Source organism: Nomascus leucogenys, chromosome 7b, assembly GCF_006542625.1.
Source record: "Nomascus leucogenys isolate Asia chromosome 7b, Asia_NLE_v1, whole genome shotgun sequence".
Taxonomy (NCBI): Eukaryota; Metazoa; Chordata; class Mammalia; order Primates; family Hylobatidae; genus Nomascus; species Nomascus leucogenys.
In genome coordinates, this window is record NC_044387.1 from 60,314,885 (window position 1) to 60,342,177 (window position 27,293).

Below are 27,293 nucleotides of genomic sequence, written 5' to 3' on the forward strand. Positions count from 1 at the left end.
GTGTTTGTTAGAATAAATGATAAGCTGCCATGCTTCATTCTTTGGGATGCTCCTTTCTGACCAAAAAAGTTATTTGATGTATATCCAAATTCATTCTGAAACATAAATGTTCAGCTATGGTATTTACTCAAACAGGTTTTTCTTTCTCAGCTGCTGGCATATCTTTTTCCCCTCCCAGCTGAGGGTGTAAACTCCAAGCCAATGCACCGGACCTGACCCAGACCCAAGGTGTTTTCATAAGCTGCTGAAAAGCATTTCCAAAACAAAAGATAACTAGATTATACTTTAAACTGGATTTCGCTTAGCTGTAGCTTAGAGGAAATCGACTAATAAAAATCCCAAAGTTATACACTACAGGACAGTACAACTTAACCAGAGGAAAGACATTGGCCTGAAGAGTTTCGAGCCTCGGCGCTTGCCGTTGCTCATCCTGCTGCGGCGCTGGTCGCGCCTGCGCTTTGGTTCTTGGAAGGCGGTGCTCTGGGAAGCCGGACGACGCGGCAGCCGCTCTTCAAAGCGGAGCCGGGAGTTTTTGCTACAGTTGTCGCCACCATGAGTCGCAGCTATAATGATGAGCTGCAGTTCTTGGAGAAGATCAATAAAAACTGCTGGAGGATCAAGAAGGGCTTCGTCCCCAACATGCAGGTAAGGCAGGAGGGCAAATGGCGGGGCCTTCCGGGCTCCGTCCCCGGCCCGGCCGGCGTCCACCCCGCTCTCTGGACCTCCCCCGACCACTGGCTCCGCCCCGGCCCCTTGCAGAGTTTCCCTCATCCCTTCCTTCTCCCCTCACGGTTCTGGGGCCGCCCAACCTGTTCCAGCACCACCTCCCGCCAGAAGAGGTCCCCGAACCACGAGGACAAGCTAAGCGCGGTGGATATGGGGAATCTAAATAAATACGAAATTGGGGTTTCCAAAGCATTTTCACAGATCAGTCTCATAAACGCATCGTGAGCTGTTTTACGTTCGCAGAAACTTCAGTGATCTTTTCCAGGGTGGAACAGCCAGCCCCGGGTTCATTTGCTGCGATTGGAATTCACCTCCTCTGAGTCATGCTGGTTATTTATATAACGTTTACAAATCTTTGTTCACTAAACCAGGTTTTCAGCATTCAGTATCTCAGGTTGGTTTTTAATAAAGCGATGTCATTTCTTGCAGTAGCGCAGGGCAGGGCCTGTTTGATTTTAATATTCACTTCACAGAAGGACCTCGAGGATTTGTCGGTGACATAGCTTTCTCTACCCACTTAGGAAGAGGCTCAGCCAGGAATTGATGTCCGGTTTACTACTTTGACGTCCCAGATGGAGACTTCAGGGCTCAGGATCATCAGATAGTTTGAAAGCCTGGGCTCTGTATCTCTCGGCCTTCATCACCATCTGTGCTCATATCTTTATTAATGTGAAAAAAGAAAACGTTTGTGAAGTTTTGCAACGTATTTTTAAATTTTGAAATCCCTGAAGGTGCCAAGTAAATGCTTCAAAGGTTTACCGTCTCGTCTCCCATCTTGGTAAACAGCTCCCAATAGCCACTCCATTCTTTTATTCAGAATCAAAGCTTATTGAGTTTCCCTTGTTGGCAAGTCACTTACACTGAGGGAAGAAAAAGCGCACAGGGATAAATCTGTGTTCTGTTTGCTGTTTGGCCGCTTTCTTTGTGTGGAAACCGGTACCCGGAAGGAAAGAATAGAAAATCTAACATAGGGGGAGCGCGGTGGTTCATGGCCTGTAATCCCAACGCTTTGGGAGGCCAAGGCGGGAAGATCCTTTGTGCCTAGGACTTTGGAGACCTGCCTGGGCAATATAGTGGGACCCTGTCTCTACAAGAAAAATTTAATTAGCCAGGCGGGGTGGTGTGCACCACAGCTACTGAGGAGGCTGAGGCAGGGGTATCGCTTGAGCCTGGGAGATTGTGGCTGCAGTGACCCGTGATCATTCTAAACTGCACTCCAGCCTGGGTGACAGAGTGAGTCTCAAAAAAAAAAAAAAAAAAAGACAACACCATGACGTGATCATCTGTAGGATCTAATAACACAGACTGTCATTGTCTGAGGCGTTCTGACTCAGCCTTTGATGCACACACTGCTGCTCATTCTATCTCGGGGCAAGTCTAATTTTGCTAGGCAGTTCTGGTTTAAGTATGTATACAGCACTTTACTACCACCTTTCCTTTGGGAATAGAGACTTGGAATGTTGATGCATTGCTCTTAAAACGCTATTGACTTCTAAGCATGAATTGTGCTTCCATCCTTATGGGAGCAGTGAATTTCACATGGATAATCATCTGTTACTAAATCTCCATTTCTCCCCCAAGACCCACATGTTGGACTAAAAATTTCTCTTTGTTCCCTTAAAACACTCCCCTCCCATCTTTACGTCATTTTTGTGTTTAGCTCCTAAATGTTCTGCTGCTAGTGATGTCTCTTGTCTTCAAAGAGCCAGCTCTGCAGGATCTCTGTGAAACCTCTCCCAGCTCCCTAGACTGTTGAGGCACGTCCTCATCAGATTCTTCCATAGCACTGTACTTAATGTTATGGCACTTGCGTCATTGCATTCTGATATTCTTATCAGAATATAAGGGCTGTATTGGCTGGGTGCGGTGGCTCACGCCTGTAATCCCAGCGCTTTAGGAGGCCTAGATGGGCGAATCATGACATCAGGAGATCGAGACCGTCCTGGCCAACACGTGAAACCCCGTCTCTAACTAAATATACAAAAAATTAGCTGGGCGTGGTGGCAGGCGCCTGTAGTCCCACCTACTCGGGAGGCTGAGGCTGGAGAATGGCATGAACCCAGGAGGCAGAGCTTGCAGTGAGCCGAGATCATGCCACTGTTCTCCAGCCTGGGCAACAGAGCAAGACTCAGTCTCAAAAAAAAAAAAAAAGAATATAAGAGCTGTATTGTGTACTGGGAGCTCCTTGAAAGGAAGATCTTATCATATTCTTTGTATCTCCCCTAGTGCCCAGGACAGTGCTTCATGCATAGTAAATCCTCAGTTAATGTTTGGTGAATTAATAAATGTGACCCTTAAGAAATTGTACTGGAAACATTTTCTATCAGTGGGTATTAAATTGTTATTTATGCAATGGCCATGAAGTCATCTTTCTGATAAAAACTACATTCAGTTGATTAAGTGTTAAATCTTTGGTTCTCCATTACTGGACAGCTCTTTCAAAATACTTGACCTGTGATAAAAATGTTCTGCTCTTTAGTGTTACATAAGTATGTCGTCCATTGCCTTTTGTGTGCCACCTCTATTGTCAAGCTTTAAAATTATATAGATTTTTAAAAAAATTATATAGCTTTTAGAACTGAGCACACAACTACGTAGCTGCATGTTAAATTTTTCTTCTCTGGCCGGGCGCAGTGGCTCATACTTGTAATCCTAGCACTTTGGGAGGCCGAGGCGGGCGGATCACGAGGTCAGGAGATCGAGACCACGATGAAACCCCGTCTCTACTAAAAATAAAAAAAATTAGCCGGGCGTGGTGGCGGGCGCGGTGGCGGGCGCCTGTAGTCCCAGCTACTCGGAGAGGCTGAGGCAGGAGAATGGCATGAACCCGGGAGGCGGAGCTTGCAGTGAGCCGAGATCGCGCCACTGCACTCCAGCCCGGAGTACGACAGAGCGAGACTCCGTCTCAAAAAAAAAAAAAAAATTTTCTTCTCCCTATTTACCTAACTAGAGATTTGTAAGTCACCACTGGTGCACAATAAAGTGTAATTTGCTATTGGTTAAACACAGAATAAACATACTAGGTTAGATGATTGTTTTATGTTTAGAATTTGAGTTTTTGATTCATCTGCTTTTTTTTTTTAATTTTCAAAAAACTATTGATATTTTTGAAGCTTGAGGATTAAGACCTTTGGGCTTTGTGAGAGTATAGTTGGAAGATTTTTCTTTATCACACAAAAAGATGCTTAATCTGTTGAATTCTTAAATGTGGTTTTGAGGGTATGAGAATAAACAAAACAATTCGTGAACATTGCAAAATTTTTCTTAAGGTATATTTGATGATGGGAGCAGCTCGTAGTCTTTGATAGCAAGTTTTCTGCGTGCTTAAGGTAATGTGAAAGTGTTTGGTAAAGAGTAAAGCACAGTAAATATTGCATACAGTGTATTCTGTCCAGTGCCTACACTTGGCGTGCATGTACTCAGACATTGCTTTTCACTTTCTTTGGTACTAGGTTGAAGGTGTTTTCTATGTGAATGATGCTCTGGAGAAATTGATGTTTGAGGAATTAAGGAATGCCTGTCGAGGTGGTGGTAAGTACATTAGAGTTTCACTTGTGTTAGTACGGTAGTGCCTTCCTTGTGGCCTGAAAAAGTGGTAACTCAAATGATTATAATTTTGAAATATTGTCAAGGAGTGATTACAACTTAAAGTAAGACCAAAAGAACTTATTTGTGATCACATTGTCAGCCAGTTGGCGTTATAGAACGGATTTGAAGCTCCATCTGGAATTTGAAGCTGGGTAGAACTTGTTTCTAAGCTAACCTTGAACAATAATAGCAAGTGACCTACCGTTTGTTTTGCACTTACTATATTCCAGGCATTTGACTAGGTGCTTTGCATAGATTATCTCATGCAATACTTACAGCAACTCTAAAAGGAGCTCCCTTCCATCTTGCATCTCAAACATCCTTCTAGGCTTCGTTGTCTTAGTAGCCCTGATGACTACCTCTTCATGTTATACAGTCTAAAAACATGAGTATAATTCATGCTAAAAATCAAGTGTGTTATCTTTTCTAATACCCAGTTTTTGTCTTCAGGTGTTGGTGGCTTCCTGCCAGCCATGAAACAGATTGGCAACGTGGCAGCCCTGCCTGGAATTGTTCATGTGAGTCAGAGTTCAGAGCTTTAATCATTTAGATTTCTTAAAGTCCATTGAATGGATGAATGGCCATGCCTGATAGTGGTGTCATTTAGGCAATGACCTTTGGACAGCCAAACATAACCATGAAGCCAGGCTCAGTGGCTCATGCCACCCTTAACACTTTGAGAGACCAAGATGGAAGGATTGCATGAGCCCAGGAATTCAAGACTAGTCTGGTCAACATGGCAAGACTCTGTCTATATCAAAAAAACTAGGTGTGATGTCACATGCTTGTAGTCCCAGCTACTCAGAATGCTGAGTGGGAGGATCGCTTGAGTCCAGAGTTCCACACTGCATTGAGCCATGATCATGCCACTGCACTTTTAGCATGGACGACGCAGTGAGACCCTGTCCCTAAAAATAAAAAATAAAAGGAAATAACCATGGACCTAAAGAAATAATTGAATGTGGATGGCATTTCAGTTTCTGGATGCCTTTGGCTAGAATCTGTAAGTGTTAAAGAACCTTTGAAGTAGTTTTTGTGTTTTGTTTCTTTATCATGGTAACATCATTATTCCTGGATCCGTGCACCTGGCATTTCAGTTTCTGGATGCCTTTGGCTAGAATCTGTAAGTGTTAAAGAACCTTTGAAGTAGTTTTTGTGTTTTGTTTCTTTATCGTGGTAACATCATTATTCCTGGATCCGTGCACCACCATTGTAAGTTTCATTGTAGGTTTCACTTCGCTGTTTCAATGTAAGTTTCATTGTAAGTTTCACTTGGCTGTTTCAATGTAAGTTTCATTGTAAGTTTCACTTGGTTGTAAGTTTTACTTCCTATGCAGAGGATCACTGAAGAAGAAATGGCAAGAAGTTTAAGGGTTAGCACTGAGGGGGAGGAAGAGAGGACAGCGTAGCCCCCGCCACAGTCTAATATTCATATTCTATCATTAGAGGTAGATGTTGAAAATGGATCTATTCGGCAGACATTTTTGAGGTCTTCTTTATGCCGGTTACCATGTTGGGCACTTGGTAGAGGGAATGAAATGGTATGGCCTGTGTATATAAGGAAGTTGTTAGTGTCTGGGTGTCTCCATATATGCTGTGTTTGACCTGCATTCTTCCTGGGTCAGAGTCCATTTCTAGGCTCCACATGTAGGAAGTCTACAGTATTTATACCATCAAATGGATTACATTTGGCTGTGATTACTTAAACTAATGTCCTATATAAATCAGTTATTTTCCTCTTCTTAACCTGACAGTTTGTCAGTGTCTTAAGATTATTTTTAAAATGTAGTAGTACATTAAACTTAGTATGTGTTACTCCTATATCATGTTATGTTGAGGCTTTTCTGTTTTGTATTTCCTTAATTAACATTCGGATCTTATAAAAAAGTTTTTTTCTCACTGTATTTAGCTTTGTGATTTGGAGTTCTTACGATGTCCATGCATAGAGAAGATTTTATGAAAACACAGTCTTGATTTAGGGAAAGCTTCAGCTTGCAACCTGTTTGAGAGTCAGTGTCAGGTCCATCAGGGCAACCAGGGTAGCAGGTCAAGACACTTGTATTTCATTTTCTAATTCTCTTTCAGCGATCTATTGGGCTTCCTGATGTCCATTCAGGATATGGGTTTGCTATTGGGAACATGGCAGCCTTTGATATGAATGACCCTGAAGCAGTAGTATCCCCAGGTAAGATCACTGTGGACATCTGCTGTTAAGTGTGTAGCATTGGCCGGGCACGGTGGCTCACGTCTGTAATCCCAGCACTTTGGGAGGCCGAGGCGGGTGCATCACGAGGTCAAGAGATCGAAACCGTCTTGGCCAACATGGTGAAACCCTGTCTCTATTAAAAATAGAAAAATTAGCTGGGGGGTGGTGACGCGCACCTGTAATCCCAGCTACTTGGGAGGCTGAGGCAGGAGAATCACTTGAACCCGGGAGGCAGAGGTTGCAGTGAGCCGAGTTCACGCCACTGTACTCCAGCCTGGTGACAGAGCAAGACTCTGTCTCAAAAAAATGTGTAGCTTCTCTCTATGGACCATAGCCTTTGTGAAACAGCACTTCTCTCCATGTGCACGACTCAGTCTCATCATGTTCTGTCATTTTTCTTTGATATTTACTGGAAGTGTTGCTTGTGGATACTGAGGGGCTATTACAACTTCAAGCAAAGCATATTTTTATTGAAAATTTTGGGAGGCTCCTACCAAACATCATGGTATTCAGACTTTGGCTATAAAACAAAGTGGCGATTTTTTTTTTTATCTTTGTAACTCAGTTGCCTCGTGGACAGATCATGTCTAATAATGTTAATGACCACACAGTATTAGTAGATTAGATGAGTTCAGCTGTGTAAAATATTTAGAATAGTGCTAAGCACATAGAACACATTCAGTAATATCATTGTTATTCAATGATAACATTGAATATACAGAAGGTTGCATATGCCTTCTGCTGTGGTTATGGGGTGCTTTCAATGAACATTCTATATCAGAAGCAATATCTTTACTGTTAAAGAGTGTGAATTTAGAAATGAAGTTTAAATAACATCTTGAGAGTTCTGTTTCTAGCAGTGGTGGACTAGGTTGTTTCAGACCAATCCCCTGCTGAAAATTATGAGAAAGGCTGGGTAAAAAAATTTTTTCTTAAATCTGTTTGAAGGCACAGAAAATTTGCTAAGGCAGTAAGAATTTGCGAGGTCAAGATCTAGAGGAAAAGAAGAAAAAGTTCCAGATATGTGAGTCCTACATGTAGGGCTGTTTCGAGGTGACTGCAAATTTCAGTCAGTAAGAATATACATGATTTGAATGATCCAATCACAAACTTGACATGTGACCTCTAATATACATGTGTGGTTGTGTGTGTGTATGTGCACTTGCGTCGTAGTACAGCCAAGCAGTGCAGAGTATACATTTTTTTCAAATGCACACAGTTTACCAAAACTGACCACATGCTGAGCCGTAAAGCAGGCATCAAATTTCAAAGCATTGAAATCATATAGACCAGCAGTTCTCAAACTTTTTGCACTGGGGACCACTTTAGTAAAAATTATTGAGGATTGATCTCAGACTCTTATCAATGTTTACCTTATTAGAAATTAAAACACATTTTTTAAAGACAAGAATATATAAGTACATGTCTCATTATCCATTAGAACAAAGATGTTATGTCACATAGCTTTTGAGAAATCTCACTGTACAGTCATGGGAGAATATGAATAAAATAGACAAATAATGTCTGAGTGTTATAAAATGAATCTGACACACCTGAAATGGTCTTCCCCCTCACCCCCACCCCAGGGTCTCTGGACCATACTAAAGAACCCACTCATGTAAGAGGATATTTTCTGACCACAGTGGAATTAAATTAGAAATGGTTTAAATAAAAACTAGACCTAGCACTTTGGGAGGCCAAGGCGGGCGGATGGCTTGAGCTCAGGAGTTTGAGACCAGCCAGGGGCAACATGACAAAACCCCATCTCTTAAAAAAACAAAAAAACAAACAAACAAAAAATTACCCAGGCATGGGGGTGTGCGCCTGTAGTGCCAGCTACTTGGGAGGGCCAAGGTAGGAGGATCACCTGGGCCCAGGAGGCGAGGTTGCCGTGAGCTGAGATCGCACCACTGCAGTCCAGCCTGGGCGACAGAGTGAGACTCTTGTCTCAAAAACAAACAAAAAAACTAGAAAAACTTTGGGAGGCCAAAGCAGGAGGATCACATAAGACCAGAAGTTTGAAACCAGCCTGCACAACATAGGGAGACCCCCATCTCTACAAAAAGTTTTAAAATAGCTGGGTATGGTGGCGCATATCTGTAGTTCTAGCTACTCGGAAGGCTGAATCCAGAGAACCAGCTGAGCCCAGGAAGTTGAGGCTACAGTGAGCTATGATCACACCACTGCACTCTAGTCTGGTGTGAGCTCAAAAAATAAAATCCATATATTTGGAAATTAAGTAGTATGCTTTTAAATAACCCATGAGTCAAAAAACTATGGAAATGAGAAAATAACTAATGTAAGTAGAAAATACTTATGTCTAAAAATTGACATTGAGTTGAGTAAAGGAAACCCTTGTATGCTATTGGAGGGAGTGTAAATTGGCACAGCCATCATGGTAAACAGTATGGAGATTCCTCAAAAAATCGAAAATAGAACTACCGTATGATCCAGCAATTGCATCACTGGGTGTATATCCAAAGGAAATGAAATCAGTATCCAAAGAGATACCTGCCCTCCCATGTTCATTGTAGCATTGTTCACAGTAGCCAAGATATGGAAACAGCCTGAATGCATTCAACCTTAATAAAGAAAGAAAGAAATCTTTTAAAATTGAAGGGAAAAGACAGGGAATCCTGCCATTTACTACAGCATGGATGAAACTAGAGGATATGCTGAGAAATAGGCCAGACACAGAAAGGAAAATACTACATGATTTTGCCCATATGTGCAATCTAAAAATGTTAAACTCACAGAGAGAGTAGAATGGTGCCAACAGAGTGGATGTTAGTCAGAGTATACAGAATTTCAGTTTAAAGATGAATGAGTTCTGGAGATCTAATGTATAACGTAGTGACTGTAGTTAATAATAATGTACTGTGTTTTATTGTATTACTTTTAATGGTAAAAACCACAATTACTTTTGCACCAGCCTAATACCTGTAGTCCCAGGCAATTGAGAGGCTGAGGTGGGAGGATAGCTTGAGCCCAGGAGTTGGAGGCTTCAGTGAGCTATGACCTAGCCTGGGCAACAGAGCAAGACCCTGTCTCTAAAATAATTTATTGTGTACTTGACATTTTCTAAGAAAATAAATCTTAAATGTTCTCACCAGAAAAACAGAAGGGGAGGTAACTGTGACATCATCAATATGTTAATTAGCTTGATTGTGATAATTATTTCACAATGTAAATGTACATTGTATACACCTAAATATATACAGTTTTTATTTGCCATTTATTTGCCAGTCACCTCTCAAGCTGGGGGGAAAATGATTTAAAAAATACTTATGGGCCAGATGCGGTGGCTCATACCTATAATTCCAGCAATTTGGGAGGCCGAGGAAGGAGGATCACTTGAGCCCAGGAGTTTTGAGACTGGCCTAGGAAACATGGTGAAACCCCATCCCTACAAATAATACAAAAGTTAGCCAGGTGTGGTGGCACACACCTGTAGTCCCAGCTACTCAGGAGACTGAGGTGAGAGGATTGCTTGAGCTGGGAAGTCGAGGCTGCTGTGAGCCTTGATTACTCCATTGCACTTCAGCCTGGGTGACAGAACAAGACCTTGTCTCAAAAAAACAAAAGTCAGCCAGGCGTGGTGGCTCACGCCTGTAATCCCAGCACTTTGGGAGGCTGAGGTGGGTGGATCATGAGGTCAGGAGCTCGAGACCATCCTGACCAACATGGTGAAACCCCGTCTCTACTAAAAAATAAAAAAAATTAGCTGGGTGTGGTAGTGCACACCTGTAATCCCAGCTACTCAGGAGGCTGAGGCAGGAGAATCGCTTGAATGCAGGAGGCGGAGGTTGCAGTGAGCCGAGATTGCACCACTGTACTCCAGCCTGGGTGACAGAGTGAGACTCCGTCTCAAAAATAAAAATGAAAAAAGGTACTTATGTCTAAAATTTTGAGGTTACTGTTAATGTCCTTTTTGAATGGAAACATGCAGCCTTAAATGCACAAATTGGGAAAGAAGAAAGGCTGGAATATCAGTGACCCTAGAAAGCTAAAGAAAGAACAACAAATTATATCCTAAAAAAGTAGAAAGATGGAAATAATTAGGAGTAAAATTAATGAAAGGTAAAGATATATGATAGGACCAAGAAAGGCAAAAGTTGGGTTATTTGAAAAGACTGAAAAAATTCATGAACCTCTGAAAACAGTGGTCAAGAAAAAAAGGCATATTTTGATCTCTGTTTTACATGTTACTCAATGTTCATTGCTGCCTCCCTGGTCCATGAAGTGCCTTTAGTGTGTATGTTACTTTAGATTATCTTGGTGTCATCAAGTTTTACCCAGCAGAGAACCACTTTGTTGTCTACTTTAAAACACAGTTATCTTTAAAATAATGGGTATCTTTATAGTCCTATATTAATGGCGAGAAACTGCAGGTAACAGTGCCTTACCAGCTGGTTTTGGTAACTTTTCTCTATTTTGTAGGTGGTGTCGGGTTTGACATCAACTGTGGTGTCCGCTTGCTAAGAACCAATTTAGATGAAAGTGATGTCCAACCTGTGAAGGAGCAACTTGCCCAAGCTATGTTTGACCACATTCCTGTTGGGGTGGGATCAAAAGGTGTCATCCCAATGAATGCCAAGTAAGAACACACGTTTCCAGTACGTGGTATGGGAGGGATGATAACCACATGACCTCCAGCTTCCTTTCCAGTGCAGTACACTTGAGAGATGAGGATTGTTACTTCTCAGGAAGTAGTAAGAATTGTTTTTTTAAGCATGAGGTTCAGCCCATTTATTGGAGACATTAGTCAACCGATGTTACAACAGGCTTTGACATAGAGTAGTATTTATAATAACATCATATCCACCAATGTTTATTGAGCACTTTCTATATGTAAGGTGCTGAGCATCATATCATTTCATCCAGACAATAACCCTATTATCTTCCCTAACTTACAAGAAAGAAAGCTGAGGTTTAGAGAGGTAATAAGCTTAGTGCCAAGTGTGGTTGGGTTTACAGAATCCCAACACTTTGGGAGGCCAAGGCAGGAGGATCACTTGAGTCCAGGAGTAAAAGATGAACCTAGGCAACATAGATCTCGTCTCTTAAAAAAACAAAAAAATTAACTAGGCGTGATGGCTTGTGACTGCAGTCCCACGTACTCAGGAGGCTGAAGCAGGAGGATCCCTTGAGAGGCCAGGAGTTGAAGGCAGCAGTGTACTGAGATCTCAGTACTGCACCCCAGCGTGGGCAACAGAGTGACCCTGCCTCAATTTAAAAAAAAAAAAACTTAGTGGGTGATATCAGGATTCAAACCAAAGATCCTTTGACTTCAGAAGCTATATTCTGAATCCTACTGCCTTTTGTCATTAAGCCTATTTAACCCCAACCTTCCTCTTTGAATGATAGCACTGGATGTGTTCTTTGGTAAGTAGAGGATTAAATATAATGCTACAGTGTATCTCTCAGATGGCCATAGATTTTACCATGTCATAGCTTATGCAAAGCAGTGCACCCTAAACTTTGCAGAGTACTTCAGTAGCAGAATAGTGTGCTAGCTATGTTTCTTTAATATTTTGCTTTATCCTTCAAATTTATGTGAACTTTGCATTATAATTAATAGAAAAAATATTTTTAGCTGTTACTTGTAATGTTAACTCCCCCTAACTAAAAAAAAAAAAACAAAAAAAAAACCTAAGTAAAATCAATATACTTGGAAGATGTGTGGTCTGTGATTTCACGTGATCCCTGACATGCAGCCCCAATCTGAAAAGCATATGTGGAACACACAAATTCTGAACATCTTTATAAACATTTTAGATAGGAATTTTGTCCTAATAATACTGAAATGGGGCTACTCTGGGCACACTGCCTATGGGGTGACCCTGCTCTGCAAGGAGCAGTAAAAAATAATAACAAAATGAAATAATAATATTGAAATGGGCTGTCATCTGTGGTAGTGGGGAGAGAACACTGAAAAGTGTAGTTTTTCCTGGCAGTGTTTTAGAAGAGAGCTGGACCTTGGATGAAGATTAAAGCTTGTTCCCTCTAAGGGTTTAATGTACGTGTACCTCAGCTTCAACATGGAGGTGCAGTAAGGCACTCAACTTCTGTGAAGATGGGAAAAGAGCTTAAAATTTAACCTGTGTTGCCTGAGGAATTCTAGATACCTTCATTTATTTGACTGTAATTCATAAATGATTAAGGTGTGCATCTGGTCGAATTAGTGGTTAGAGAGTGATAGCTGATGAAGGTTACAAAGTTGTTGTAGTTGTTTTTTTTTTGTCTGCTTAATCACTACCTCATGGAATTCAGGATCAGAGAGGCAAAACTGAATATAAAAAAGATTTGAAAATTAACAAGGAGTAGTATAAATGTCAAGTAGAACTATAATGATGTCTAATAGGGCATTTACCATTTTATAGTGCAATTATTTATATGACTGCATTCCTTAAGAAACCAGTTACTGAGAGCTTAAACTTTGTATCTGACTCCAGGCCTGGAACACAGGAGATAGTAAATGTCGAGTTTTCCTCTGCCCTTTAAGGATATGGTCATCCTTAGGTTTTGATCTGCCTTTGCTGTGAAATGACTAGCACCTTTTATACTTACCCAGAGACTTGGAGGAGGCCTTGGAGATGGGGGTGGACTGGTCCTTAAGAGAAGGGTATGCCTGGGCTGAAGACAAGGAGCACTGCGAGGAGTACGGAAGGATGCTGCAGGCTGACCCCAATAAGGTTTCTGCAAGGGCTAAGAAAAGAGGCCTTCCTCAGGTAACTCACTTTGGAGGGGCAACATGTTACTTTTTTTTTTTTTCATATTTTGTTTTTATTGGGGGAAAAAATCTATAACTTACATTTAGCAAACATATTATTCCCAGGTTTTTTTATGGTATATCAAAAAATACAAATTTGTTTATGCTTCATTTTTATTCTAAAAAACTATCAGGGCTGGATGCAGTGGCTCACACCAGCTTTGAGAGGCCAAGGAGGAAGGATCGCTTGAGGCCAGGAGTTTGAGACCAGCCTGGGCAACATAAGGAAACTTAGTCTCTATAAAAATTAAAAAAAAAAAAAATTAGCCAGGCATGGTGGCACATGCAAGTAATCCCAGCTACTCAGAAGGCTAAGACAGGAGGACTGCTTGAGCCTAGGAGTTTGAGGCTGCAGTGAGCTGTGATCACGCCAGTGCGCTGTAGCCTGGGTGACGGAGCAATCAGGAGCTTGCAAATGTTCATAGAATAAGAAAGAATGAATTAGAAGTGAATGGGAGAAAAATAAATATGTTTATAAGGTTCATACTTCGAAATTCTATGTATACATATTTTGATAGTCTACAGATGGTATCCATGAGATAAGAATATACTAGATGTTTGAAATTACAGCTAGTTGTGAAGGCTTTGCCACTAATTCAGTGTGACATGTGGGCAAGACTGTCTTCTCTGGATTTCATTTTCTTATGGAAAACTGGGATGGTTAAAACTAGGCAACCTCTAAAGACTCTTCCAGCACTAACATTCTCTGGTTCTCTAAATCATCTATTAATATTAGCTCTAGTTGTGGTATATGTTCTTTCAGTTATAGATAATGGTGGATGTCCATGAACTCATAGATGTTTCAAAATCACTTGAACTTGGACCTTGTCTAAGAGTCAACATTTACCAACATTTATCCCAAAATTTGACTTTTTGTGATGTTTAAAATATCCCATGAACCATTTAAAAGCTTGATTTTTTTTATGAAGCTTTTTAAAAAAATTAATTTATTTACTTTAAGTTCTGGGATACATGTGCTGGTTTGTTACACAGGTATACATTTGCCATGGTAGTCTGCTGGACCTATCAACCCGTCATCTAGGTTTTAAGCCCCACGTGCATTAGGTATTTGTCCTAATGCTCTCCCTCCCCTTGCCTCCCACTCCTCGACAGGCTCTGGTATGTGATGTTCCCCTCCCTGTGTCCATCTGTTCTCATTGTTCAGCTCCCACTTCTGAGTGAGAACATGTGGCGTTTGGTTTTCTGTTCCTGTGTTAGTTTTTTATATGTGTATAGCAAGCATATAATGATATAACAAAATTCAGGAGCTAGTCTACGTTATTTTGTTGTGTAGAATATTGTAAATGAAACACTTCTATAGCTTAGGAATTTTTTTGTTACTGAAACACTATTTGTATGGTTATTTTGTTGTTAGTTTGTTTTTATGTTTTTGGTTTTTAAATAGATTTTTAAAAAAAACCTGGAATAAAAACTTATCTTACCAGACATTTTTATATTTGCAGTTGGGGACCCTGGGAGCAGGCAACCATTATGCAGAAATCCAGGTTGTGGATGAGATTTTCAATGAGTATGCTGCTAAAAAAATGGGCATCGACCATAAGGGACAGGTGTGTGTGATGATCCACAGTGGAAGCAGAGGCTTGGGCCACCAAGTAGCCACAGGTATATTCTAGACTTTGTGCTAAAATGTACATGTTATGGGCAACCAGATAGAAATTTAAGAGTGAAAACTCTGAAATATACTGCATGGGTTTTATCCTGAGTCCTCAACCATCAAATAACTTGAACACATTTACTGGACCATAACTTTCTTGTCTAAAAAAATAAGTATAATAGTTATTTCATATAGGATTATCATGGAAAGTTAATAATATATGTAAAGAACTTAATGTTTGACATTAGTAAGCACTCAATAAATGTTAGTTGCAGTTATCGTTATGTTTACTCTTATGAGTTACCATCTGGCCAAGAAAGAGCACGAAATATGTAAAGAGTGGAATTTATGAAATAGGCATTCATTTGGCATATTATGTATTATATACCTGCTCTGCAACATTAGGTGTTATGGTGGATTTGCTGATGAAATAGGCAGATACTTTGCAGTCAAATTGTCTCATGAAGTAAAGGTCATGTCTATTTAAAAGAAAAAATAAATATTAAAAGGTAGCAATTAATAATATAGGAGAGACAAACAAAACACATTTAGGAAAAAGATTTTGGAGATGGCTTCATGGACCCAGTATTGAGCTGAGCCTCACAGTTTGGATAATTACACACAAAGGACATTTGTGACAAAGGCAGCGTGAACAAAAGCAGGAAGCAGCAAAATATTGGATAGGTCCTTTTGGATAGTTTGGAGGGTGTGTGAAATAATTTATGAATTGTGATGGTTACTACAGGACTGAATGAAGTGGCATGAACACAGAAATGAAAACAAAAAACAAAAGAAACTGTTTTAAAGAAGGAGTCGGGGGCTTCTTGCTTCTAGTGAGCAAGGGCCTTGAGCTTCCACAGCCCTTCATATTTATTGGGTAGAAAGAGCAGGGAGGAGGAGGTAACAATTGGTCAGCTGCTTGATTGATCACAGGTTCATATTATTGCTAACAGGCTTCACATGTGCCTGATCACAAGCAACACTTGTGCCTGGGGCGTGGCTGCCCTCAGCATTCCTTCTGGGCAACAGACACAGTTGTCAGCTTGCGAACATCCTGCATTCATAAGAACAGTTTGCTGTTTATTCATATAGCCTCCAGTGGTATACTGAGTTGTTCATGACCCTCATTCTTTCGGCCTCCAACAGTGAATCAATGAAAAGGTACATAGATGCCTGGAAATTGTTTTAAGCTTTAAATTTCATGTTACAGATCAGCCTCTAGTGCATTTTATTGTGTGAGAATTTAATAATTTGTGCCAGCCTGACCCTTTAGACTATTTAACCTAGCAGATGTATGAAGTGTCGACTAGTGTTTCAGAACATTCCCCTGAGTACTTCTCTGCATTTTGTCATGGATTTGATTAATCACGAAGGCAACAAAATGTATTTTACTACTACTATTCCCATGCAATCACATATTGAGAAAGGAGTAATGAAGACCATATTGTGGCTATTTGTTTACACATCCCATTCTCTTTCAAGTTCCTAGAGGGCAAATGTTGACTTTGTGTCCCACAAACTGTCACTGCACTCTGAAAGATTCTCAAGTAACATCTTGACTGAGCAAATAGATGAACTCAGAAACACATTAAAGGGAAAGTTGGCTTTCACTTGTTTTTTTGTGGAATGAATTTGAATGTAGCTTACCTTTGTGCAGTAAATCAGAACTGTTCATTTAAGGGAAAGCTAACTGGTTTGGACTTTGCGGCTCTTGTTCCAGATGCGCTGGTAGCTATGGAGAAGGCCATGAAGAGAGACAAGATTATAGTCAATGATCGGCAGTTGGCTTGTGCTCGAATAGCTTCCCCAGAGGGCCAAGACTATCTGAAGGGAATGGCAGCTGCTGGGAACTATGCCTGGGTCAACCGCTCTTCCATGACCTTCTTAACCCGTCAGGTACAGTAGAAGTTGCTCTTCTGTTCCGAGTCATTAATGATGATGTTAAGTGCTTTAAAACATAGTGCAGTCCAGGCTGGGCGCGGTGGCTCATGCCTGTAATCACAGCACTTTGGGAGGCCGAGGGGGGTGGATCATGAGGTTAGGAGATCTAGACCATCCTGGCTAACACGGTGAAACCACGTCTCTACTAAAAATACAAAAAATTAGCTGGGTGTAGTGGTGGGTGCATGTAGTCCCAGCTACTCGGGAGGCTGAGGCAGCAGAATAGTGTGAACCCGGAAAGTGGAGCTCGCAGTGAGCCGAGATCGCGCCACTGCACGCCAGTCTGAGTGACAGAGCGAGATTCCTGTCTCCAAAAAAAAAAAAACATAGTGCAGTCCAATCAAAATCAAAGCCTATGGTGTTTGGTTTTGGAAATTCACATAGTTAACGTTCAGAACACCAGAGAAGTGTCCAAGGTTTTGGTGTCGTCTTAAACTAAATCATCAGAGTATCAGGCATGAGAAATGAGAGAAGAGAATCAAAATTATTCCTAGAATTTGTCTTGAACAGCATAGAGAATAGAAGTGCCATTGACTAAGATTCAGAAGGCTGGGGAAGAAGCAATTTTGAAAGGTGGGATCAAAAGTAGCCAGGCAGCTTTTCAACTAAAGATGAAAATGATGTGGTGGCATTTGCTATGTGGTCTAAAAGACAGCTTTTGTCCTTTACGTGAAGATAATCTTACGGCTACTTTTGAACTTTTAAATCTTTTACTCCCTTCAGAACAGACTACCTGAAACCAGTGAGATAAGTCACGGAGAGCTGAAGATAAGTCCTGAAGTTCTGGCTGCTTTTATCTTCTGTGTTTTCTCCTAGGCTTTTGCCAAGGTCTTCAACACAACCCCGGATGACTTGGACCTACATGTGATCTATGATGTTTCTCACAACATTGCCAAAGTGGAGCAGCATGTGGTGGACGGAAAGGAACGGACACTGTTAGTACACAGGAAGGGATCCACCCGCGCTTTCCCTCCTCACCATCCCCTCATTGCTGTTGATTACCAAGTACGTAGCACTACGTTTGTAGTTTTAAGCAGTGGGGGCACGATTTAGATCTTTGCAAATGTGAATTACATTTAAAACGAAAAGCAGCAATTGTGAAAAGAAAATACTCTGTCACTCATGAGAACAGTGATTCCCAAGGAGCAGTAACTCCTCCCCTCATCATTTGTGCTTGCAGTGGTGCCATGTGCTGACTAGCAAGTGCTGCAGGAAGTGTATTTTACTCCACTACCGTGAATTGAGGCCTTTGAATTAAGGCCTAGTGGAAGGCAGGAGTAACTCAGTTACAGAAGACAGAGTAAACTCAGTCTGTTTCATTCTTCCTGTCCTCTTGGTGTCTGGCTGTGGTGGAGTTAAAAAGACCCCATAGTCTGCTCGCTCCTTTTGCAGATGAGAAACCCGAAACAGAGAAGACAAGCACCTTGCTCAGCATGGTGGTTCTAGCAACACTTCCCTACACTTTTGGATTTTGCTTTGCTCTTATTTTGACTGTTCTGCATTTTTACTGGTCCTCACATTTTCACTCTCGTCCTCTTCCTTCCCCTCCGAATTATCAAAGAATCAAAGTACTATCTTAATATAGTTTACTAGCCGCGTGTTTAGAAGTCTGGGTTTCTCTGGCCAGGTGCGGTGGCTCACGCCTGTAATCCCAGCACTTTGGGAGGCCAAGGTGGGCGAATCATGAGGTCGGGAGATGGAGACCATTCTGGCTAACATGGTGAAACCCCACCTCTACTAAAAATACAAAAAATTAGCTGGGCGTGGGGGCAGGTGCCTGTAGTCCCAGCAACTCGGGAGGCTGAGGCAAGAGAATGGCGTGAACCCAGGAGGCAGAGCTTGCAGTGAGCCGAGATCCCGCCACTGCACTCCAGCCTGGGCAACAGAGCAAGACTCTATCTCAAAAAAAAAAAAAAAAAAAAAAGTCTGGGTTTCTCCCACAATCCTACAGTGCAAGAGAAAATTTAAATTTTATGCATTAAAAAGCTTATGTTTTTCTGAATTTTAACATGTTTGATTTATGTGCATCCTCAGCTCACTGGACAGCCAGTGCTCATTGGTGGCACCATGGGAACCTGTAGTTACGTTCTTACTGGCACTGAACAGGGCATGACTGAGACCTTTGGGACAACCTGTCATGGAGCGGTAAGGAAACAGGAACTTCCTTAGAAATGCTCTCTTCAGTTTAGCTATGGTTTTCCATTTTGACTGGTAAATGTAGCCGATTGAACATTAACAGAGTTGAGACTTGGGTCTATCATGTCTTGTGCTTCAAATTGTTCCCCATAATGTATACTATTTAGTGAACTGACTGGGGTCACCTAGTATCTCTGCCTTAGTGAGATCTGGTAGGGTTGGGGACTGTTTCTTATCTCTGCAAGTCCAGAAAATCCAGACTGGGAAATTGTCACACTAGCTGAGCTAACTGTAACTGGTTTATAAGTGATGGAACTTTAACTGATGCAAATATCACAGTTTATCTCAGCGATTGTCTGGACCTGCTTATTTGTTTAATTTGCCCTTTCCTATTGTGTAGGTCCGCTCAGGATTGGAAGGATAGGCCCTATTTGCAAATTAGACCCCATGTACAGTCTACACACACACCCATTTCAAAACACTGCCTCTCATCTTCTAAGCCCAGGGGTCAGTAAACTCTTCCCATAAAGGGCCAGACCATAAATATTTTAGGCTTTTGGGACCAGATAGTCTGTGTACCAGCTCTTCAGCTATGCCATTTCAGTGCAGAAGCAACCTTAAGTACTGTGTAAATGGGCAATGCTGTGTTCTGATAGAACTATTTTAGGCCAGGCATGGTTGCTCACACCTGTAATTACAGCACTTTGGAAGGCCAGGGCAGGAGGAGCACTTGAAGCCAGGAATTCAAGACTAGACTGGGCAACATTAGCGAGACACTGTCTCCACAAAAACTTTTTTAATTAGCTGGGTGTGGTGGCACACCTGTAGTCATAGCTACTCAGGAGGCTAAGGCAGGAGGATTGCTTGAGCCCAGGAGATTAAGGCTGCAGTGAGCTATGATTATGTCACTTCACCCCAGTCTGGGTGACAGAGGGAGACCCTTTCTCAAAAAAACAAAATAGTTTATTTTAAGAAGCAGGTGGTGCGCCAGATTTGGCCCATACACTCTAGTTTGCCAGCCCCTTTTCTAAGCCATCCAGAGTGTCGAGCCAGTGTTGAAATGGGAAAGAGAAACTGTCTAGAATACCTTCTCCTAGGACAGACCTTCACAAATGTATTTAATCCCACTTTTTTTTCTGATTGTTTCTAATTTCTAGCTGCCTCCCAACTCCTAATTTTAACCCAGTGGTTTTCAACAGAGGCGATCCCCCTGCCGCCATGGGGACATTGGCAATTTCTGGAGGCTTTTTTTATTGTCGTGGTTTAGTGGGAGTTGCTATTGGCATTTAGTGGGTCTTAGAGGCCAGGTATGCTGCTGAATACCCTGCGCTGCGCTGCTGAATACCCTGCAGAGGACAGCCTCCCAACAAAGAATTCTCTGGTCCAAAATCTAAAAGGATATGATGAGGTTTAAAAGGCCTGTTACCAGTTTGATAAAGTAGAAAAAGATGTTTTTTTTTTTTTTTAAGCTCCTTTTTAGTGTAAGAGAAAAATCAAGGAAAGGGCATATAATCTTAGGGTTTAAAGTGAAGTTCATTCCTTTCCCATTCTAGGGCCGTGCATTGTCCCGAGCAAAATCTCGACGTAATTTAGATTTCCAGGATGTCCTAGACAAATTGGCAGATATGGGAATTGCAATCCGTGTTGCCTCACCCAAACTGGTTATGGAAGAGGTAAGTGAAATTTTGATAAATACATGAATATTTATTGTTCCCCATTTGTAATTTATGCCAGTCTACAGAGATAGCAATTTAGGGTATTACTAACAGAAATTGTTAGGGTTATTTGTTTTTTATGACCTCAATTTTGGCTTATCTTCCTTGGTTTAGCTTATTTCAGTTTTATGTTTTCATTTCTTTTGGTTGAAATTACGAGCCAAGTCCTTAAGAATGATTTTTACTGTTCATTTATAGTCTCCATCTACATACTAAGCTTTTCAAGAGTAGTTTGAGCTGATTCTTGCTTTTGCACAATTGTATACTTAGGTTTCAATTTGAAAGCAAACTTGAAACAGGAAGGCATAAATGTTTGGAGAAAGTTTTATTTGATTCACAGAAGAACAGATTTTGTTTAAATTCTGTATATATGTGTACACATATGTACATATTTAAATTAAAAGCAATATAATTCGTTACTTAATGATTTAAGAGAAAAGAAAAACAGTCATCCAAAAACTCAATGCCCTGACACAGTTATTACCTTATCTTTTAGAATATTTACTATTGTTGGCCGGGCGTGGTGGCTCATGCCTGTAATCACAGCATTTTGGGAGGCCGAGGTGGGCGGATCACATGAGGTCAGGAGTTTGAGACCAGCCTGATCAACATGGCGAAACCCCTACTAAAAATACAAAAATTAGCTAGGCCTGGGGGTAGACGCCTGTAATTGCAGCTACTCAGGAGGCTGAGACAGGAAAATCACTTGAACCCAGGAGGCAGAGGTTGCAGTGAGCCAGGATCACACCACTGCACTCCAGCCTAGATGACAAAGCAAGACTCTGTCTCAAAAAAAAAAAAAAAAATACTTATTGTCATAGATTTTTCCTAAATGCTTTTTTTAAAGCTAGTCATAATTATGGTTAAGAAACATTTTGTAGTTATTTTTAAAATTTAGCACATTATTATAAAATTGTTTATGTCACTTTTTAAAATCATTGCTGAATATTCCACCAGCTGAGTACCTTACTTTCTGCCTGTAGTAGACATTTAAGTAGCTTCAAAATTTTTGCTACTATAAATTAAATTGTAATGAGTATCTTCATGCATGAAGCTTTTTTCCAGTTGTTTTAGTAATTAGAACAAAGTCTCAAAAGTGGAATTACATAGTGGCTCGTGCCTATAATCCCAGTACTTTGGGAGCCCAATGCAAGAAGATCTCTTGAGGCCAGGAGTTCAAGATTGGTCTGGGCAAAGATTAGCCAAGTGTAGTCCTAGCAACTCAGGAGACTGAAGCTGGAGGATTGCTTGAGCCCGGGACCTTGAGGTTACAGTGAGCTATGTGATTGTCCAGACTGGGTCAAAGCAAGACCCTATCTCTAAAAAAAAAAAATAAGGAAAAAAAGTGGAATTACTGAGTCAGAGTATGACAAAGACTTTTTTTTTTTTTTAAATAGCGATTCATTTTTCCCCTGATCTTAAGAATACATGTTTAATTTAAAAGATTTGGAAAATACTGGCCGGGTGCAATGGCTCACGCCTGTAATCCCAGCATTTTGGGAGGCCAAGGCGGGCGGATCACGAGGTGAGGTGATCGAGACCATCCTGGCTAACACGGTGAAACCCCGTCTCTACTAAAAACACAAAAAAATTAGCCGGGCATGGTGGCGGGTGCCTGTAGTCCCAGCTACTCGGGAGGCTGAGGCAGGAGAATGGCCTGAGCATGGGAGGCGGAGCTTGCAGTGAGCCAAGATCGCGCCACTGCACTCCAGCCTGGGCGACAGCGAGACTCCGTCTCAAAAAAAAAAAAAAAAAAAAAAAAGATTTGGAAAATACCAAGGAGAAAACAGAAAACATTTAGAATTCAATCAGCCAGAAATAACTACAGTTAACATTTGGATTTTTGGTTTTTTGGTTTTGTTTTTTCACCTGCAACACATGATTGTTTCACTCACTTATTCAGCTAACGCTTACTAAGCATCTGCTATAGTTAGGTACTGTTCTGTGTGCTAGAGATGCTGCAGTGAACAAAAGAAACATGAATCCCTTCATTGTGGAACTTTCCAAATAATAAAACATACAGTGTGTTAATGACCATACAAGTTCTATGAAATAAAAATGAAGCAGGGAAAAGGGGTAAGGAAAGGTGGGGATGGGTACAGTTTTAAACGGGTAGTCGGAGAAGACTTCAGTGAGGTGACAATAGAGCAAAGACCTGAAGAGAGAGAGGAAACAGGATACCTGGGCATCTGGAGGTGAGCTTTCGAGGCAGAGAGAACAGCAAGCCCACAATCTGTGAGCCGAAGTTATGCAGGACTGTTCAAGAAACAGCAAGGAGGCCAGGCATGACAAGAGCAAGCCAGAGGGCATGAGGTCAGAGAGGTAGGGGGCACCAGAGCATTTGAACTTTTGCTTTTACTCTGATTAAAATGGAAAAACCTTGGAGGATTTTGAGCAGGATAGTGACGTCATCTGACAAACGTGTTTGCATGTTGATGAGAAGAATCTACAAGAGAAATTAATGATGCAGAAAAGAGGGAGGAAATTGCTGGAGAAGTGTCCTTGAATAGATGAGAGGAGATAGAGTCTGATGTACAGGTGGATGAGGTTGGTCTTTGCTAGGAGCACAGATAATTCATCTTTATAAAAGGAGAGAAGAAGCTGAGCACAGTGCCCCACACCTGTAATCCCAGCACTTTTGGGAGGCTGAGGTGAGAGGATCGCTTAAAGCCAGGAGTTTGAGACCAGCCTGGACTACAAAGCAAGACCCCATCTCTACAAAAATAAAAAAAATTAGGCACAGTGGCACATGCCTGTAGTCTCAGTGAGCTATGATTGTGCCACTGGACTCAACCTTTGGGGACAGAGTAAAAAAATAAAAGAGAAGGTATAGCTACAGATATGTGGGGAAGATAAGGTTAGCGTGTTTGTGAATATTCTGGCTGCTTCTATTTTTTTCAGCGTATTACATAGTAAGGTCAGCAAGTGAGAGTGAGGATCTGAGAAAAGGTATGAAATACTCATCTAGGGGAGAGATAGTCATTGGGCCAGTGGAAATTTTATCTATTTCCAGGAGCTAGAAATCGCCAAGTAATGCCGGGGAGTGATTCAGGTTCCTGCATGTAACTACAGCCAAAGATAGTTTGTGGTACGATGTAATGACTGCAAGATTCATAACTAGGAGTGCCTAGGGAGAACGGGAGAATAGAAACAACCATGAAAGCCAGGAGCGCACCTGTCCCACTTCTGGGACCAATGGAATGACCTGATTTGGGGAAAACAACAGCCACCATTCAGAAAGCTGGAGATGAAAGTGATATCCTTGGGAAAGATCCATGTTTCAGTAAAACAAGAAGGTGAAGGGAACATTCAAAGAAGAAGGGAAGGAGGGAATTTTGCTCCTTCTGGAAGGAGTTCCAGAGGCCACAGTGGGAAAGTTTCAGAAACTGGAAGGGAATGGGAGATGGGATAGAAAAAGATACTATGTGCAGAACCGTACGGGAATCCGCATGGATGGCCTAAGCTTGTATTGACAGGAATGAAGATAAAGTGAGTGTGTGATGAGATTAGTGCTAATGTGGCAAGGCCATGTGGGTAGGATGGAATGGTGGGAATGTTGCTGGAAAGTCAGAGAAATAAATTGTGTGTGAGTGTAGGTACACATATATACCCACATATACAAGTGCACTCAGTTTTACTTTGTTTTATACATATATGAATTTTATAACTTACTGTGAAGGTACTACATGTTCATTCCAGAAATTTTGGTAACTGCAGAAATATATAAAGAAAGAAAATTAAAATCGCCAGTAATTTCTACCATCAGGAGATAATTACCACTAACATATGATGGTGCCATTCCTTCCAATCAGGTTCTGGTGTGGGTTTCATTTACTTACATTTACTACATTTCCTAGTCGTACAAGTAATACATATTCTTTAGAGACATTTTGAAAAAATACAGAAAAAGAATAAAACTAGATGAAAGTGTTTTGGAAATCAGCACTGACCAACATCAGGCTTACTCCTTTTTTAAATTTTTGCTAATTTGATAGGCAAAAAAACCTCACTCTGTTATTTTAGTGTGCATTTATTTCATCACAAGTGAAGTTTGGTGCTTGTAGAAACTGTGTTTTCAGTGGACCTGTACAATGTTTTAATTCCTCTCCTGCAGGCTCCTGAGTCCTATAAGAATGTGACAGATGTGGTGAATACCTGCCATGATGCTGGAATCAGCAAGAAAGCCATTAAACTGAGACCAATTGCTGTGATAAAAGGATAGAACCTTGGACAGCAGGGCTGCCAGACACCACCAACCCTCTCTGAAGTGGAAGTGGACTGACATGCTCTTCTGACATCAGACTCAAGGCGGGACAAGTTGCAAAGTGTGCAGCTGTAACTGCTCATGCGAAAATGGCTGACGGGGAGGCTGCTGCTTTCAGGGGCCCGTGCTGTAAAATAACCTTCCAGGAAGAGGCACATTGCCCACCTTTGGAAAGGGAGGAATATGCCTTCTCCTTGGTTGTTCCACAGAGTTTTAGGAAAATCTGTTAGGGATGGGTGGGTGTCAAACTGCCTTACGCAGTCATACAAATCTTTAGCCATTGGATTGATCTTCTTTACACCAAACTCTGTTTACATTCCGAGAGGTGTCATGAAGAAAGTTCTGTTAAATAAGGTTTTGGAATGTTTCCTTTCGTCTGTTGCTTTGTCAGTTTGTCCATCCACCCATTTAGGCATCACCCCTGCCCTCAGCAAAACCCTAAATACCCCTCTTACTTGGAGAGCACCCAGGGAGTTGTAATCAGGCTGTTAGATGAATAGATAGTGGAACACATTGAAGAGGGAGTATGGGGAGGTGTAAGGAATAGGGGCCCAAGAGACAAAGTCTTCGTAGTCTTACTACCTTTCTTATTCTAAATACATGGCAGAGTTTTTGTATCCATGGGGCTGGGTGAACAAAATGGAGGTAATGGTGCTGGTGATGGAGGGGACAGCAGAACCAGAGGCCTGGCCTCCCTCCTACACATGCCTCACAGGGCTTGTTTGTTTGTTTGTTTGTTTGAGACTGAGTCTTGCTCTGTCGCCCGGGCTGGAGTGCAGTGGTGCGATCTTGGCTCACTGCAAGCTCCACCTCCTGGGTTCATGCCATTCTCCTGCCTCAGCCTCCTGAGTAGCTGGGACTACAGGTGTCTGCCACCACGCCCGGCTAATTTTTTGTATTTTTTGTAGAAACAGGGTTTCACCATGTTAGCCAGGATGGTCTTGATCTCTTGACCTCCTGATCCGCCTGCCTCAGCCTCCCAAAATGCTGGGATTACAGGCATGAGCCACCGCGCCTGGCCCTTGCAGGGCTTTTCATTGTGGTTCTGGGCCCGTGGCCTGTTGCTGCCTGTGTAGAGGACAGCCCCACTCCACCCCCTGCCGTCTGTGCTGTCTTGACAGGGGCAGACCTGGCCATGCAGCAGGGCTATGCAGACCCTTGTGGGCCCCGGCTTCCCACTGACACTCTCTTCCCAAAGGCCCTGGCACAGCGCTGAGCACCTGGGCACTCAAAACTGCAGCTCCAGGCAGATTTGTGAGCAGGTTGCTCATCAGAACTCCAGCTCTGGGCCACTTGGTGCTTGGGTTGGGAGAGGCAGATGTGGGGTGGAGGACAGGCAGAGATAGGAAACCACTGTGCTGGGGATGGTTCCCTTGGGGGTTGGCCCTGGCCACAGCCGCCTCTGTATTTTTTTGGGGACCTAAGGCCCCATCTACACCTCCTTTCCTCTTGCAGAGAAAGCCCCCAGATCTCAACTTTCTCATGGGAATCATAAGAGGTATGAGACCCAGGGTTTTTTCAGTCTCTCCCAAGCTATAGTCCACATATTTCTCCCACATACGTTTGGGGGTCAAAAGACCCTTCTTCAGAACCCTAAATCCACCCAGTTTATACTTGTTCCTGGGCTTATGTCATCCTAGTCAGAACCTGGGAAGATGCCACCATACCTAGAGGAGGCCATGAGGCTGTCACATCTAACAGAATCTGATATGACCTGCTGATGCTCTCTACTGTATCTGACACTTGAAGTAGAATTGAGGCCCAGGCATTGTCATCTGTTTTCTTTACTAAATTATGCCAAGCCACTGGAAAAGTTACTGCACAAATTACGTTTTTCATATATATCTGTTGAATGAATGAACCTCAACCAGAACCTCTCCAGATATCTGAGTGAGCCTGGGGCGCCTCCTTCAGGACCCAAGGGACCCCCGTTCTGTCTGTGTCAAGGACAAAGACCACTTAGAAGGAATCGCAGACATCCTTTACAAACGCAAAAACAGATTTGCTTTCTGTGTGCTTTTCCAAACAGAGGGATATAGGCCATTGAGACAGGATGCCCAGAGCTCCTTTGAAGGGAAAGAAAATAATAAATGTGAACCATAGCCTGCCCAGCAGCCTTTTCACAGAGCCAGGCACTCGGGACCTGCTTGCCATGCCTTAGGCCATTTAGTTCCTACAAGAACCCTATGAGGTTCATCTCACTACTTCACTTTACAAAGGAGCAAACAGGCTCAGAGGACTTCGGTGACATCCTCAAGACACAGCTAGTCGGAGACAGTCACCACTGTGAGTTGGAGGGGATGGACATTCACCTGGTAAACAGTTCCTCC

The 27,293-nt window shown here is 42.0% G+C and overlaps 1 protein-coding gene across 1 annotated transcript; it reads left to right on the top strand.

The window, feature by feature from the left end:
* The first annotated feature begins 437 nt into the window (after positions 1–437).
* Positions 438–25,332, top strand: RTCB (RNA 2',3'-cyclic phosphate and 5'-OH ligase). Its single transcript, XM_003258127.4, has 12 exons — positions 438–645; positions 4,179–4,257; positions 4,765–4,832; positions 6,400–6,499; positions 10,961–11,117; positions 13,095–13,251; positions 14,756–14,915; positions 16,628–16,803; positions 17,665–17,853; positions 18,883–18,993; positions 20,538–20,657; positions 24,814–25,332. Exons 1-12 carry the CDS (start codon positions 553–555, stop codon positions 24,919–24,921), a joined length of 1,518 nt encoding a protein of 505 aa, XP_003258175.1. The 5' UTR covers positions 438–552; the 3' UTR covers positions 24,922–25,332.
* The last annotated feature ends 1,961 nt before the right edge of the window (positions 25,333–27,293 follow it).

Excerpts from the sequence above, each read along its gene's own strand:
- RTCB (XM_003258127.4), top strand. The coding sequence starts at position 553 with ATGAGTCGCAGCTATAATGATGAGCTGCAGTTCTTGGAGAAGATCAAT. Across the intron at positions 4,833-6,399 it reads CCCTGCCTGGAATTGTTCAT|CGATCTATTGGGCTTCCTGA; the intron begins GTGAGTCAGAGT and ends ATTCTCTTTCAG. Across the intron at positions 16,804-17,664 it reads TGACCTTCTTAACCCGTCAG|GCTTTTGCCAAGGTCTTCAA; the intron begins GTACAGTAGAAG and ends GTTTTCTCCTAG.